Here is a 14512-nt window from a genome sequence, read left to right as displayed (position 1 = left end):
TGTCGACAAGTGCGCCAGAAACGCCCAATGTCGTCAGGGGCCCCGATCTCGAACGCTCCGGCCCTGTAGGGACCTTCCCAGGAGCCCAAGCGTTTTTTCTCTTCCCTTTGGGATGGCGGACACGATCATGAGATCCCCACGATGCGGCGTCGCGCACGGTTGGAGGTCCAACCCAGCTCTGGGCCACTGGCGTTGGGAGCTCGCCCACCACCAGCTTTCTCCCGCCGCCGCTGGGTGCAGTCCAGAGGGCAATGCCATGGATGGATGCCAGAGAGCTAGGGGCAAGCCACCGGCGTCCGATTATTGAACTGCGACTTTGGGGCTGGTGGTGGTGGGCCAGGAAAGATCTCAGGGCGTGGGCAGTGCTAGAAGCCTAGAACGCCCTTGACTGCAACAAGGGGCTTGCGAGGTGGTCTGATGTCGATCGCATCGTGCAACTTACTCGCGGAAAGGGCTTTTTTTTTTTTTTTCTCACTCAAGCCAAGGGAAAGAAAAAAAACCCTTTTCTGCTTGGGGCCCTTGACGATGGCAATGCAAGAGAGGAAGAAGGAAAAAGTCACTAATGTAGCCATCCAGCCTCCGCCCCCCCGACAACGCCCGGTTCGCTGCTTACAGCCCGTGGTTACACCGGAACCATGGCAAGTAGAAGCAGGCGACCTGTAGTAATTCATGGAGCTCTTTTTGGTGATATGCGGACTTGTATAGTGTCTGGGGGTGGACGGTTGGAAATCAATCCAAGCCATCAGCTCCCGCCGGTGGTGACACAGCCAACTCATCAGACATTCATGGAACCCTACATGCCTTGTGCTGCCAGGCAAGCAGTCAATCAGCCGTCTCATCACTTGCTCAATGACGACCGTGACGCTCCAACACTCGCTGGCCTCACATGTCGCCCTCTGTTGATGGGGTTGCAGTCATGGAAGGGGGCTTTTGGTTTCCCTCGCAGCCCGCCAACCATGGTTCGCTTCGGCTCTGAGACAAAGACACATACACACACACATCTTCAATGATCGAGGTCTTGAACCCCCATCGAGCCTGTTTGCCTTGCCTGCCTGTTCTTACTCGATACCCCATATTCACAACTCGCTTATGCAACTCCAGCCACAGTCAGATTCATTGCTTCCCCCCCTTCCACCTCCTGATACAGTTCAGTCGCTCGCTGCGCTGCTGCGGCAGCATCGGATGCGATGCATGCTGCCCAGCTGGGGTTGCTCCCTTTATTTCTCATACATGTCGGCCATCAATCAAGCTACACTACCCCCAGTCTGCGAGATCCAGGTACATCGTGGTGACCTCGATCCGCATGCCCCCAAGGTATGTATCTGGTATTGCCAGATGGATCCAACCTTGCCCTGGGAAAAGACGCCGCTGCGGTCCCGGTACTGGGTGTGCTGCGCCGCCTCAAGTCCGTCCTGCGGCAGCTGGCAATTGGATCGAATCGAATGGATGAAAGGTCACTGGCACCATCAAAAGAAACCAGATCGAACGGTTTAACTGGGGAATGGTCCCCCGGGCAGAAGGCAGCTCTGGCAGAGCGTTGCATCGCCGAACCTGCTGTTTCCCTTTCAGGCCCGGCCGGTGACACTTGGGGGTGAGGGCTTGTCTTATTTTTTCTTCTTTTTGGTGGTCCTTTTTGCTTCCCAGTCTGACACTGCAAAAAGGGCTCCAGCTGCCATGTGGATAGTTTAAACGGTGGCTGGTGGACCATCACTCGAAATCCCCACGATGGAAGCTAATCCGACCAACGCTTGGCCGTTGCCAGCCGCCAGAATCCCAGGGCAAGGCGAGCAGCAAGCAAGAAACACCCACCCCCAAGCACTGCCTGTTTAGAAGGGGGTTCCCTATCCTACCCACCGGGATCACACGTGGTGGGCCAAGGATGCAGGCCCGCGGACGAACTGCATCTCGAATCCCACCAACTGGCAACACCCGATCTCCCGTTGAAGGCGTGCATCGCGTGCCGCGTGCGAATGGCCTTGCGTGACCTCCCGAAGAGGGCAGGAAGAAAACGCCTAACTAGTACCGCTCCTCGCCCTCCGCCATCCCGGCCTCCGTCGACGAAGTGTGGGGCCCCCGGGCCCGAGTCCGGGTGGAGGACGGGATGCAATAATTCTTTGAGAAAATGACAAGACGATTCAATTCTCATGTGTAAGAGGGAAAAGAAAAGGCACTGCAAGGGAAATGCGACAGAGTTTGGAAGGATTACGATGCCTGCTTTTTGCCCTCCGAGAACTTACTTTGCCCAGGCCACAAAGCACTAGTCTATGTGCTGTGATAATGATCGACTCCAACATGAATTGTGTCTTGCCCCTTCATATCCCATACCATCCTGGTCCTGGGAAATCTGGATCTACCAACTATTGGCTGCGGGCTAGACTAGGACACCGGCTACGGAGCATTATTGCTGACCCCTTTTGTTAGCTCCAGAGGTTCTAGAATAAGGCGGGTGAAATAGAGTCAAGCTTAGGCATTGAGCATTAATAGATGTGATGCTGGTCAATTGAAGTTATAAACATCCGAGCATAACGCCTAATGCAGATAGACATGGATGAGAGAGGATAAATGTACTAGATACACCGGACCAAAACACCCGTCCCAGTAAATTCAGTTGCCATTCCCCCAAATTACCCAATTGGTTTACCTCGACTCCGCAATGCACCTCATTAAACAGCCCAGAGGTATCCGTACCAACGGGATACTTGCTCATTCACCTTGAACCTTGAACACGGCGGTGTTTCTCTGTCCGCCAGTGACTGGTACCTGGGTACGTAGTACTTTGGTAGTAAGGTACTTAAGCTGTCAACAGGGAAGCGACCCCCCAGGATGGCTCCTTCCACGCGCCGTTTTGTTTTCCAGCGGAAAAGCGGGACCCCGTCCCGCCAGGGCTTCCTTGTCTTCCAACCGCTCCAGTTTCATCCATCAACAAGCTCCAAATTGTGCATCCCAGACAACGGCTCCGCGCCGTCTGATGATCCAACTAGCAAGTGGAATACGGATAGCCGCAAGCTCTCGACCTACTGCAGAGTATCTATGACACCTACCACCTTGCGGCGATGCTACCCTTGGCCGTCCGAGTCGTGAGATTCACACGCGAACCCCCTTCGCCTTGTCTCTGATGCTCCCCGAACTACGGATACCACGACCCCCTTCGAGGGATCCATCTCAATTGCTTGGCACATCAAGATGACCATCTCCTTGAGTGCGTTAAGGCTACAACCAGGTCACGAGCAGGGGTCTGATCCAATTAAAATGCCGCAAATTAGAGGTACTTCAATTGCCTCCTATTTTATATGGTGATAGAAGTCCCAACAATCCTGCTGGTTACAAAGGGCAACATCACACTGCCGGCAGCCGTACCTTGTTTTTTTTGGCCCCTTTTTCCTCGTATTAGTGTTGATGCCGGTTAACGGCTTCCTCTTGCTTCGTGACCTAATTTGACCGCAGCGGAGGCCTTGACAAGCAAGGCAAGGGCTATTTTTCCCTCTTTTGACACGTTCATGCAGCTCCATAGGCGTATTTTCGTCGCCAGCTCGAAATCGCTTCCTGGAATGACCAGTCCAATAAGCCGCAATAAGGTCATCTATAAGGCGGCCTCGCCAGTCACTTTGAGACCGTATTTTCTTCCACTTTGGCTGCCCATGAAGCTGAAGAAGATAGCTGTTGATGAGGGCTGTGTCAAGAAGGAAGGTCCAAGCTATAGCCTGCCAAGGGCCGCGACGAATTGAGTGACTATAGCCTCGTGATGCCCTCAGTTGGTCGCCACGGTCCACATGATTCATCTCGTCGTTATAGGTAGCGGCGATAGAAGGGATCGCAAAGGTCTTGATGGCTTCGTCACCAAAAAAACGCTGTATTGGCCGTGCGCGGGCTTGATCTGTATTTGGCCTCTTCCTCTTCCGTATGATAAGCTCGTCGCCTCTGAACACAGTGGATAAGAAGAGCACGAGGGCGTTATCCTTCCACGCGATTTGGTTGACCTAGGGAAGAGTAAGTCAAATTAGTAGGGTTTCTATAGGTAAATTTGACTTAGCTTGCTACCTTATTATCAACTGTTGGAGCGCTTTTGACCTCATTGAACTGAAGGAGCCTCCGGCCGGCAGAATCATCCTCTTTGAGCTTCGCGAAGGGGGCGTAGATACCACAGTTGCGGCGGGCCGTGCCTGTGGCCCCGTGGCCATATTGACGGAGGCTTCTAAAGAGGTTAGCGGACGAGAAGAGGTTATCAATGAAGACGTGATATATGGCTTTTTGGCAGCTTATTAATAAGGGCAATAACCACGCTTTGTGTCGGGTTGAGGTGTGTGTAAAGTCGCCTTCTTCTCTGAGATCGAAGCCGCGTTACGAGGCTAACTGGACCGTATCTCTTCTTCGGCTCGTGCCAAAGCCACCGCAAGAAGAGGCCTTTTTTGCGCCGTGGCCCAGATCTTGAAGCCCACGGGGATAGGCTTATTTGGGACTCGTGTTGTCTGGTATGACCTTCCTGTATAGCGGATCATACACTCGTCCACAGCGATATTCGTGCCCGGCTTGAGGAATTCAGTTGACGCGTATTGTAGGTGCCGAGACCACTCGTCAACGGCGGCGAAGACCTTCGCAAGGCCAGCTTTGGCAGCCTCTTTGGCGAGGCTGAAGGGGTTGAAGAGCCGAAGGTGCCGATGAAGCAGTTGAAAGCGGTCAAAAAGTCATGACTTTGAGGATTGAATGGTCGGAACCTTGGTGCCCTAGCCGGGAAGTCTTCCAATGGTCCCGGATTGTGATTTCCTTATGAATTCCTATATGAATTAGAATCGCAAGCCATAGATATACCTCTGGCACGGTGGTTGGCTTCCAACTACGAATTCGAGCCCGTGGCTTCCAGCTGCGACTGCGAAGCAAATGATCAACCCATTCATTCGTATATTTAACCCATTTTGCGACTAGGAAATAAGGCACAAAGTGATGGAAGAGGTCAAGAGGCTGCTGGGGCAGCTCTTTGACCTCGAGGTCGCGATCAGGCACCATCACCGGGAGGAAATTGGTGCCGCAGCTAGGGACCGGGTTGAATACAGGTCGGCAGGTGAAATCGGCTGGCTGCTCGCGGCGGCTATTCTCTTCTGTAATTATAATACTTGGATCAGAGGCACTCAGTGCCTGGCTAGGGATTGATTGGGAGCTCATGAGTATCTTCAAAAAGATTTGTATGGTATTTTAGGTGGAAATAATTAATGGAGCACTACGCCGTACCCCTCTCGTACCTACGTCATGACTAAGGTCATGTGGGTCAAGTAACCGGCTGTAGCCTTAACGCACTCAAGGAGATGTGGTAAATCCCGTTGGTTTCAATTTCCTGTCCTCGCCACGCGAGAGACAGACGCCTCCTTGCGCTCGACCTCATCCCTGCTTTTAAACCGTCACCACTCCGTCACGAACGCTCATATCTCCGTTCCAGATTCTCAATGCAACTCGACGGCACCAACCAAACCCTCTTGCCAACAAGTTTTCGCCATAACCAGGCACACAATTGTCCAGTTGGTCGCCGGCTCGCTGGCTCTGCGCCGCATCCGAAATCGGCTCGCCTCAGTTCAGCGCCCGCGCCAAAGCAAGCGATCAGCGCCAGCATCGGGATGCGATACAGCAGTTGCCGGCTCGAATACCAAATATGTCTCTTTGGTGAGTTATCCCCGACCGATCTCATGCAAAGCGCTTGCCATTTCTCCTCGGCGGCTCCAATGCCTGGTCCTGGAAATCGGCCAGGGGTCCCCCGGCCATCGTCTGCCCCCCTTTCGATCTTCTTCGCAAATCGACCGTGTTGACGGGTCATGTCGACGGTTGGCAACGGCCCTCCATCCCTACCGTCCCAAACACTGCGGCGACATCTCCGCAATGCCCTAAACTAGAATGCTCACAGGCTGCATCTCAACCATGGCCAAGACCGGGGATCACTGACCGCCGTTGGCAATCGGGCAATGGTGGATTACATCCCTACGCGATTTTCACGAATGCTCTGATATTCGACAGTCTAGGTGATTGGTTGTTTCGGGTTGACTGCGGCACACACAAGCGCGGGATCCCGAGGCAACGCAACCTGCAACAGACAGATCTGAACTCATCGTCAAGTGTGTGATGGTTTCCGCAGATGGACTAACCAAAGATGGGTAATTCAATGCCAATCACATCGCAGCCAACCTCGACGAAACAATGGCAAATGTGACGGGCGTTTTGCAAGACTCCTCAATTTAATTAACAACCAGCTACAGAGTAAATGCCGCCAGCATAATTGACCCCGCGAGATCTGATAAAGGCACACGTCGCATTGTGCTGCACATCCCTACTATTTCCGCAATCGAACAGCGGCCCTAATGTATCAAACCGTCCCCTGCAGCTTGTCGATTTTCAACGGCCGCGATTCTGCAGCAGGCCCGAAAAAAAAAGAAAGCAAGCAGCAGACAGACATGACCCTGCCAGCTTCTTTACAGTGGCTGCCGGACCTCATTGAAGTCCGGGTTGTGGAGACGGCTGGCTATTTGTCGTTGTTTTTCACGTCAGAGGACCACCAACCATTCATCCATGGATGGTGCTGCAATGCTGCAGTGCGCGCTGCAAGCGCATCAAACTCAGCTCTTGTTAGGGCGGCGAATCATTCGGCAGTTCTGCGCACTGCGCAGGTGCGTACAGAGCCTCTACGTAAGAGCATCCTGTCAGAGGCTTGCTTGGTCTTTGACGAGGCCTCCACGGGAACCCTGTTTAAGCATCAGAGGCCTGACTTGCACCATGGCCGAATGCGGCAAGTGACCATCTAGTCACCTTTCAACTGCCGCTGTCTGTCTGACTACCCCATGTGGAGGCCCGGGTCTCAGTGGTTTCTTCCGACTCGATCAGCAAGTCTCGGGGTTCTCGTTTAGTCATGTGTCGTGGACGCTATGAGAGGTGGTTGCATCCATGCCCCGTCATCAGATGATGAGAGCTTCCACTGTCTACTCCGCCGCTGAGCCTGCCAGAGCTCGTGAGCAGCCGACGGGCAGGCAAGACAGACGGACAGTTGAATGGGGATCCCGGTCCACGATTGCATAGCGAATGCAGCCGAGATTTGGGTGGGAGTAAGCTCTCGCCGAGCGTGGCCCCCAAAGTCATCCATCCAGCCAACGCCAGCCGATCGGATCACGATACAATGACGTGGCCGTGCTTCCACAAGCAGCCCGGCCACACCCCCAGATCGATACCTGATTCCTGGGTCGACATGTATCCCTACACCACATGCAGTCAGGTCCTGGCCTCGAAACACTACCGAGGCGCTCGCCCAGATGCAGATGCATCTGCCTACGATGCTGACGAATCCCACGGCGACGCCAAGTCCCATCCGGCCAGTTGACAAGGGAGGGTTGCGTCCGAGGCGATCGGTGAGAAGCCGCGAGGACGTCTCTGTGGCTCCTTCGAACGCCAATCTGCTCGGTGAAGGTCTTCAACAACCTGAGCAGTCAGTTATACCAGACACTTATGTGAGCTGTCGCCAATAATCCGAGGCAGATGTCTCTTTCTGTCCGGTCATGTACGGTACAGCCCGTTGGGCTTGAACGACACAGACGCAAACACGCGTTCATCACACATTCAGGCTGAAGGTTAGAGGCGAAGCACCAGGTCGCACCCCCAATCGACTCCTCCATTGACCAATTCAGGAGGAGCAAGGACAAGGGTTCCGCTGCAAAGACTAAGACGAAATGGCGGGAACCCTGGGATCTGGCTGCGGTGGGGCGGGTTCGACAGGACGATCGTCTGATCCCAGGGCGCCGTGCGCTAGCGAGATCCTGCCCGTCCCGCGAACACACCACACCGCTTCCAGCTCTTGGACACACGCCCCCCCCTTTGCGAGCACCTCCTGTACGCATTGATACTTTGTCCGGAGCGCGCTGGAGTAGCCTGCAAGTAGCGCCGGTTGTCCTGCTGCTGCAGGCGTCTCAAGAGCGCTATGCTCGCCTGGACATGCTTGATGCTCCATGCTCCATCCAGTGACAACAGGAGCATCAACCTACCTCGGCTTCATCTACTGGCTCATGTCAAGCCAAGCAAGGTCTCAGAAAGATCCAGGAGCCGTCACTACGATCCGGCAAACGTGCGATCTCGGGCCTGCAGATGAATTGATCGCGGCGTCGTGGTGGTTAGTTAGCTCACCTCACCACCGGCTGTGCAGCTCGACCCTTGGGCTATCGAGCTTCCTGTCTTGGTTAACTGGCTCTCGCTCCATGACACACCCCTCTGTGTACAGCCGTCAGCATCATGAGCATCATCATCAAGTTCTCGATGCTGGCGAGCGCTACTTTACGCTGGGCCTGTCTCCCGATAGTTCCAACGCGCACAAGCTATTGGCCACAAGCGCCCTGCAACGATAACCTCAGATGCCAACGGAATTCTCTTTCAGAAATGGACCATTGCACAGCGCCTCCCTCTTTGGATACGCGCGATATTCTATGGTTTCTTCGGCCCTAGCATCTCCATGCTTCCATCATCTGCCTACTCGGATGAGGGATTGTCGGTCAAGGATGTGAGATGCAAGCGCAAGCCACACCACGCCGGTCAACGATTCAGCAATTTGGCTCCAGCATCCGCTCCTTGGCGTCGCCGAGTGGCCTGATGTTGCGGAATGCCATTGTCGGGCATCTGCACGGCCTTATTCAACTCCTCACATGCCCGAACGAGTCATTTACTTGGGGTAGGTAACATGGCATGGCAGGCATGGTATCCGTATGGCATAGCACCTATAGCACGGGGTTTCTTCACCGTTTGTCAGCCTCGTTATGGAACAGAGGAGGCTGCGACGAGGCTGGCAACTGTAGCATTCCTTGTCGCCACGACATCGCATCGTCCAGCGGTGCACCGCAGGGTGACACCCCCCCCCCCGGTCGACGTGATCTCGGGTCTTCGCTTCACATCATGCCCTCAGGGGAAGGAGAATAAGGAACGGCACGCGACAGCCACCTCTTGCTCTGGGGGTTTGAGTTTGACGATGCCCTCAACGGCGCCAGGGAGACGAGTTCCAACCGGGTTCTGGGCGAGCCCCACGAGCGGAAAGAAACTCTGCTCGGACAGTCGCTCTCTTGGCGGATAGCTAACTAGCGTCGAGGTGATGGCAGCCATGGGAGATCCAGGGGGGTGCTGGCTGTCAACTTGGCAGTCAAGCTTGAGCTCGAGCGTCTGGTCAGTGTCCGCGCGTGGAAATCAACCCACACCAGGGTGGTTGCCGTCTCGCTAGCCGATCCAACTTGACTAGCGGGCGACCGCGTTCGTGGATTCTTTTGCGGCGCGAGATGAGAAATTTCGCATTCTCTCCCCAGTACCGGCCCGTCGTCTCAGCCTTACCAACCCTAGCCACCGACCACAGGTTGCTCAGGCTGGGGCTTGACGAATGGTGTAGCTGCAAGTCAGCTCGGCTGGCCGAGGCTTGCTTGCTTCTTGCTGCGGCGGCCCCTGGAGGCAGCACACGACCAATCGCGTCTTGCAAGCTGGCGTGATGCATCATACGATGTCGTCGCCGGCTGTTGTTCCCCTTGACGGTGTGCCGTCCAGTCATCGAGATGCCGAACGGGTCGCGACCGATCTCTGCTGCGCACGACTGGGGTTTATTGAGATGCGGGCAAACACGACACGGGCGATGAGGAATTACGGCAGATGATGGGCGTGTGTGCGATGAGATGGCCTCAGTCAGGGTGAGGATCCCCCACAGATTAAGCCAAGCAAGCAAGGCTGTGCTGCGTGTGCCTCTGTCTATTCACACAATTCAGCACTAGAAAGTCCCAATTCCCCGTATGGTCATCGCATCTCAATCTCATCGTATCGTATCTCATCTCGCCAGTATCGTGGCGGGGGTGCCACCCCGGCGGCTGGCGCCCCACTAGAACGGCGGCCCCTGATTCAAAGCCTTTGCTGTCGTTCATCTCGGTCTCGGTCTTTTTGTCTTTTACAGTTTGGCTTCTCCGGTGTCGAGGAGACGGGACGCTCTACGGCATTGTGTTGGCAAGGGTGGAAGAAGCTATGGCCTGGTGCCTCGATCTACGAATGCTACGTGGCTCTGGTGTGTGTGAGAGGGCACACGCAGGTCATCGTGGAAACATTGGTCTCGTGGAGAGGCAAAAAAGAGAGAGACGGTCCGGGATATGCAGATGCATGCATAAGCCTGTCACGCACATCATTCCAACGAGCATTGACTGCTGCCTTGGTTGGCTAGTTATGCAATGCCATCGAGAAAAAGTGACGACCACGAGTCAAGTTCGATATGAGAGCCCCACGAGTGGAGGTTGCCGACGAAAGCTTCGAGAAGGCCACGAGGGAGGCGGTCAATTTGGATGAGACAGAAGAGATGCAAGGCCTGGCAGAGTTTGACTGGCCTCGTGCTTGCTTTCTTTTTACGTCCCCATGCCTTGTTTCTCCTGTTGGTGACCGGAGTACGACGCATTCCGAAACCGAAGAGACTGTTGCGAAGACGAAGGACCTTGGTGGTGCCCTCGGATATCCAACAATGCCGTGTGTGGTTCCGCTGTCAAAGATTTTTTTTTTTTTTTTTTTTTTTTTTTTTGTTTCTGGTTTCGTTTCAAGTCGGCTCATACGCATCCTCTTTGAGGTGTTCCTTTCTTTTTCCACGTACGTTTCGACCTGGAATCGTTCCACGGGTACTGCGTTAGCGGGTGGAGTTGACCGCGATGTCAAGAGGTTGCTTTTTCTCCGCCATGTGAAATTCTTTGGGTGAGTGGCCCCTTTGATCTCGTTTCTTTTTCCTCCGCTTTTCCTGCAGATGTTTGCTTTTTGGCCCTCGTTTTGCAGTTCACCATGATATGATGTTCGGCTACAGGATGGTCAATCGCCCGGGAAAGCCATGACCCTTGACTTGATTATTCCCTACCCAAGTCCGTCTGCCTCTCGGCTCCGCACCCCCGGCGTCATCGGTGGGGAACAAGGAACGGAGCCATCTCCTGGAGGGCGTCGATTAATTTTGGCTTAATCGCTCAAGGAGGGACGAGAGGCAAGGCAAGGCAAGGCAAGGCAGGGTCGTGTATCGGGGGCGTCTTCGGGCTTTTCGGGGTGGAGAGGCAAAGCAAACAATGGAGGATGCAGATGGCGGAAAAAGTGAACTATCGAAATGTGCCGGGTTGTGGACATGGAAATGGCATCATGTCGATGAATGGACGGACCTTGGTTGGTGACTTTTTTTAGTCACGCTCGAGGAGAGGGCGTGCGTGTTTGCATCCATCCCAGGAGCTTGGGTCAGGCTCCAAATCTGCAAGGACAGGACACCGACTCTTGGAGTTTGCTCCCGTCTTCTTGTCGTCGATGCAAGTGTTCAACTCGTTACGAGTCACCTTCAGTCCATCAAGACGCTATCGACAAACCGGCCTCTGATTCGGGGATCGGCCATGGGGTCAGATCAGGTCAGATCAGGAGGACCCTTTTTCTTGTTTGTGTCGATCACCCGGGTCTGGACCTCTGCCCTTTGGTTGGCTCAGCTTGGCTCAGCTTAGACCTCAGCCGCTATCCAAAGAGGCCCTATCCTCGTCGCCCATGCTCTCCAAGGACTAGGTGCAATTCCATTGCTCACCGTCAGCTATGGGCGTGTAGACACACAAGATGGAAGGAGACGATGAGACACTGGCTAGGCTGACGATCCAGGGTCTTCTGGTTCGGGTTGAGAGCTGACGGTTCCTGCTTAAGCGGGAGAGATTAAGGCAAGCCACCAAGATAAAAGTGCATTCTCTAGAAGCCATTTTGGGGCCGACGACAAGAGATTGAGGTTAGAGCCGAGACGGACGCTTCTCAAAGGGGAGCAAGGCTTTACTGCTTCGGTCATGGGACCGAGACAAGCGTCGACCCAAGATGCACTCTATCTATGGAACGTATACGACCGACGACGGCGCGGAAGGGCTGAGTGAGATGGATGTTGCGAGAGACTGCAGATTGGCTGCATCGATGTGGAAATCGGAAATCTACAGCGCATCGAACAGTTCTTGGCTGGCTGGCTGGCTGGCTGTCGACTACTGCGGATGACACGGCTGGGGAGAGGCCAACGTCTGAGACATTTGTCGACGGATCGCGGTTGGCGGTTTACGAGTCTTCAGCTGTGATTCAGCCGCCGTCGAGATGGTTCACCCCCGTGTCAACCTGACACTGACTACTGCGCAGTAGTAGAATGGGGGGAGCTAGCTACTGTAGGTAGCTTTGATTGACAATCCGCCGGCCGCTTGCCTGCGCTCGCCGCCTCTTGGAATCGGTATGAACAGGGCAGAGATGGATGCTGCAGCTGCTGTTTGTCTCTGATGCTGCTGGATCTTCTGCTGTCTCAGCCTGCGCCTTGCCTTGCACATGATGGGTCTCGATGTCAGAGAAAGAAAGACGAAAGACAACAAGACTCCAACGCATGAGAGACTAGGGGCGTGTGCACGTACACGCCTAGCATCAGATCATGCCTTTCTTTCACTCACCCACTTAACAAGGGCGTGCGCGATCGGGATGATGGGGAAAGAAGCAGGGAAGGGCTGAGAAATGTGGTTATGCAAGATCTCGACGAGGATCCACGGCGAATGAGGCAATCAATGGCCTTGATTCTGGGCGCATGTTGGTCGCGATCTGCGACTCTTGAGTGGGTTTGATTGTTGTTGGTTGGCTCATGCAGTGAGCATGAGTGAAGATCGGGGTCCGTCTCTATCTTTGCTTCTCTCTTTGACGACACGACATGATATGATATGACGGTGTTGGTTGATATTCGGTCAAGAGGGCTGGGCAGGCATACAGTCACGGGTCCAGTCTGTTTGTCGTTAGTGCATGGCTGTTTGTTAGCTAGTTGATGCCATCGCCAACTACCAACCTTTGGGTGCAGGGTAGTTGGGACAAGACTACAAGTTCGCCTTTTGGCCGGCCTTTTGTTGTTATTTCGTCGTCTTGCATCGCGTACCGGGGCCCTTATTGATTCTCGGTACCGAAGTCATCGGGAACCCTGGTGAGCGAGGAGAATGACACGGGTTGATATGCACCCCAGGCATGTTTCTGTTGGCAGACTCACTACTAGATGCCCAATAGGGAAACCACCATTGATCCAGCCCTGCCGATACTGCAGATATGGGGGGAAGACGGCAACAAGGAAGATACTGTGTTTGAAGAGATGGTTGTTGACCATGCTCATGAGATGCTCACCAACAGCGGGCTGACCAACGAGGGCGTCTTGCCAACAAATGCGTAAATGACCAAGGGAGACTGGAGTTCCCTGTTCATATTGACCATCATAGTTGGACCGAAGTGTGCTGTGAATACAACTTACACCAAGCCAACGTAGTATCCCGAAGAGAACAAACACATGCCGACGAGGCATGTGAAGGTACTGCGAGGACAATGGATTCGGCCATGCAGCCACATCTGCCCTCCAAGGCTTTGAGAACCGCCCAAGGATACAGCCTCCAGGACGAAATGTTCCCCCCCAGTAGTGACAAGGGAAAGCCAAGCCTATGTATAAGTGGTTCAAGACAAGCCCGACCCCCAGCAGACAACTTGGACATGAGGTGTCACATCCGAATGAAACTATCGTGGCCCGCTGGGACATATAACAACTAGGTAGAGCAACGGGAAGACCTAGCATGGCCGAGAGAATAATCGGCATGGACCAAAAAGACACAATTACAAGCTGAGTGACTTGGCGCCAATGTTGAGACTTGAATTCCAACTCTTGTGAGGGTAATTAACCTAGGTACTTGACATGACAACGCCTGCACTATAACCCGACATCACAAAGCCATAGACACATTCAAGTCAAGTTCATATCATTTCATTCATTATACTATACAAGTCCAACTCTACCGCTGCGACTCCTCCCTCTTCTCGACACCCTCCCGTCCAATAGAGCTCATATCCATACCCTCACCCTGGGTAGCCGGCTCCCGCAGACCACCCCGTGCAGCGGCGTCGGTTCCGACCCTGGCGTGCTCCCCTCCCGCGCCGACGTTGACGGTCCGGGCATCGGCGGATTGCCAGTCCGAGGCTGTGGGGGGCTGCTCGGGGAGGGGGAGGTTGGCCTGCGTGTTGGCGATCTTTTGGTCCTTGGATTGAGACATGATGACGTTCCTGGAGAGAGTCTGTCAGAACTAGAGTCCTTTTGGTAGAATTGAAGGGCAAAACTTGCTGTGGTTGTGGAAAGTTGGTTGAGTTGCAAAGTATGCAATTGTAGTTGTGGTTGTTGTGGCTTGAGGTTGAAGGTGAAGTCGATGTTATCTGACAACAGCTCAACCACGTTCAACAGCCCTTTTAATATTCAACCCACAGCAACCTCAGGACATCTAGGAAGCCCCCTGACGAAACTGCAATCGCGATCCTCAACATCATCGCTGACGTCAGTGACGTCACCGGAACCTCAACTCGCCCCTAAAGCTCCGGCCCTTCTCCACCGTTACAACATCATTACCTCCTCTAACGAGAGATGGAAGATTCTGACGGCTTCTGGGCCACGCAAGTCCAGGATCGACACATGGCAGGAGTCAAAGCAGACACGACCAAGAAAACGAGGTTG

General features: G+C 54.1%; 1 protein-coding gene across 1 annotated transcript; it reads right to left on the bottom strand.

Annotated features, from left to right (window-relative positions):
* Window positions 1-13802: 13802 nt before the first annotated feature.
* NCS57_00722100 (uncharacterized protein) lies at window positions 13803-14060 on the bottom strand (the record flags this gene model as incomplete). The annotated part of the gene is made up of 1 exon (XM_053057077.1): window positions 13803-14060. One exon carries the CDS (start codon window positions 14058-14060, stop codon window positions 13803-13805), a length of 258 nt encoding a protein of 85 aa, XP_052913272.1.
* Between the last annotated feature and the right edge of the window lie 452 nt (window positions 14061-14512).

The sequence above is a fragment of the Fusarium keratoplasticum genome, chromosome 5 (genome assembly GCF_025433545.1).
Source record: "Fusarium keratoplasticum isolate Fu6.1 chromosome 5, whole genome shotgun sequence".
Lineage (NCBI taxonomy): Eukaryota > Fungi > Ascomycota > Sordariomycetes > Hypocreales > Nectriaceae > Fusarium > Fusarium keratoplasticum.
Note: the sequence above shows the minus strand (reverse complement) of the source record. Positions and strands in the feature narration are given on the sequence as shown.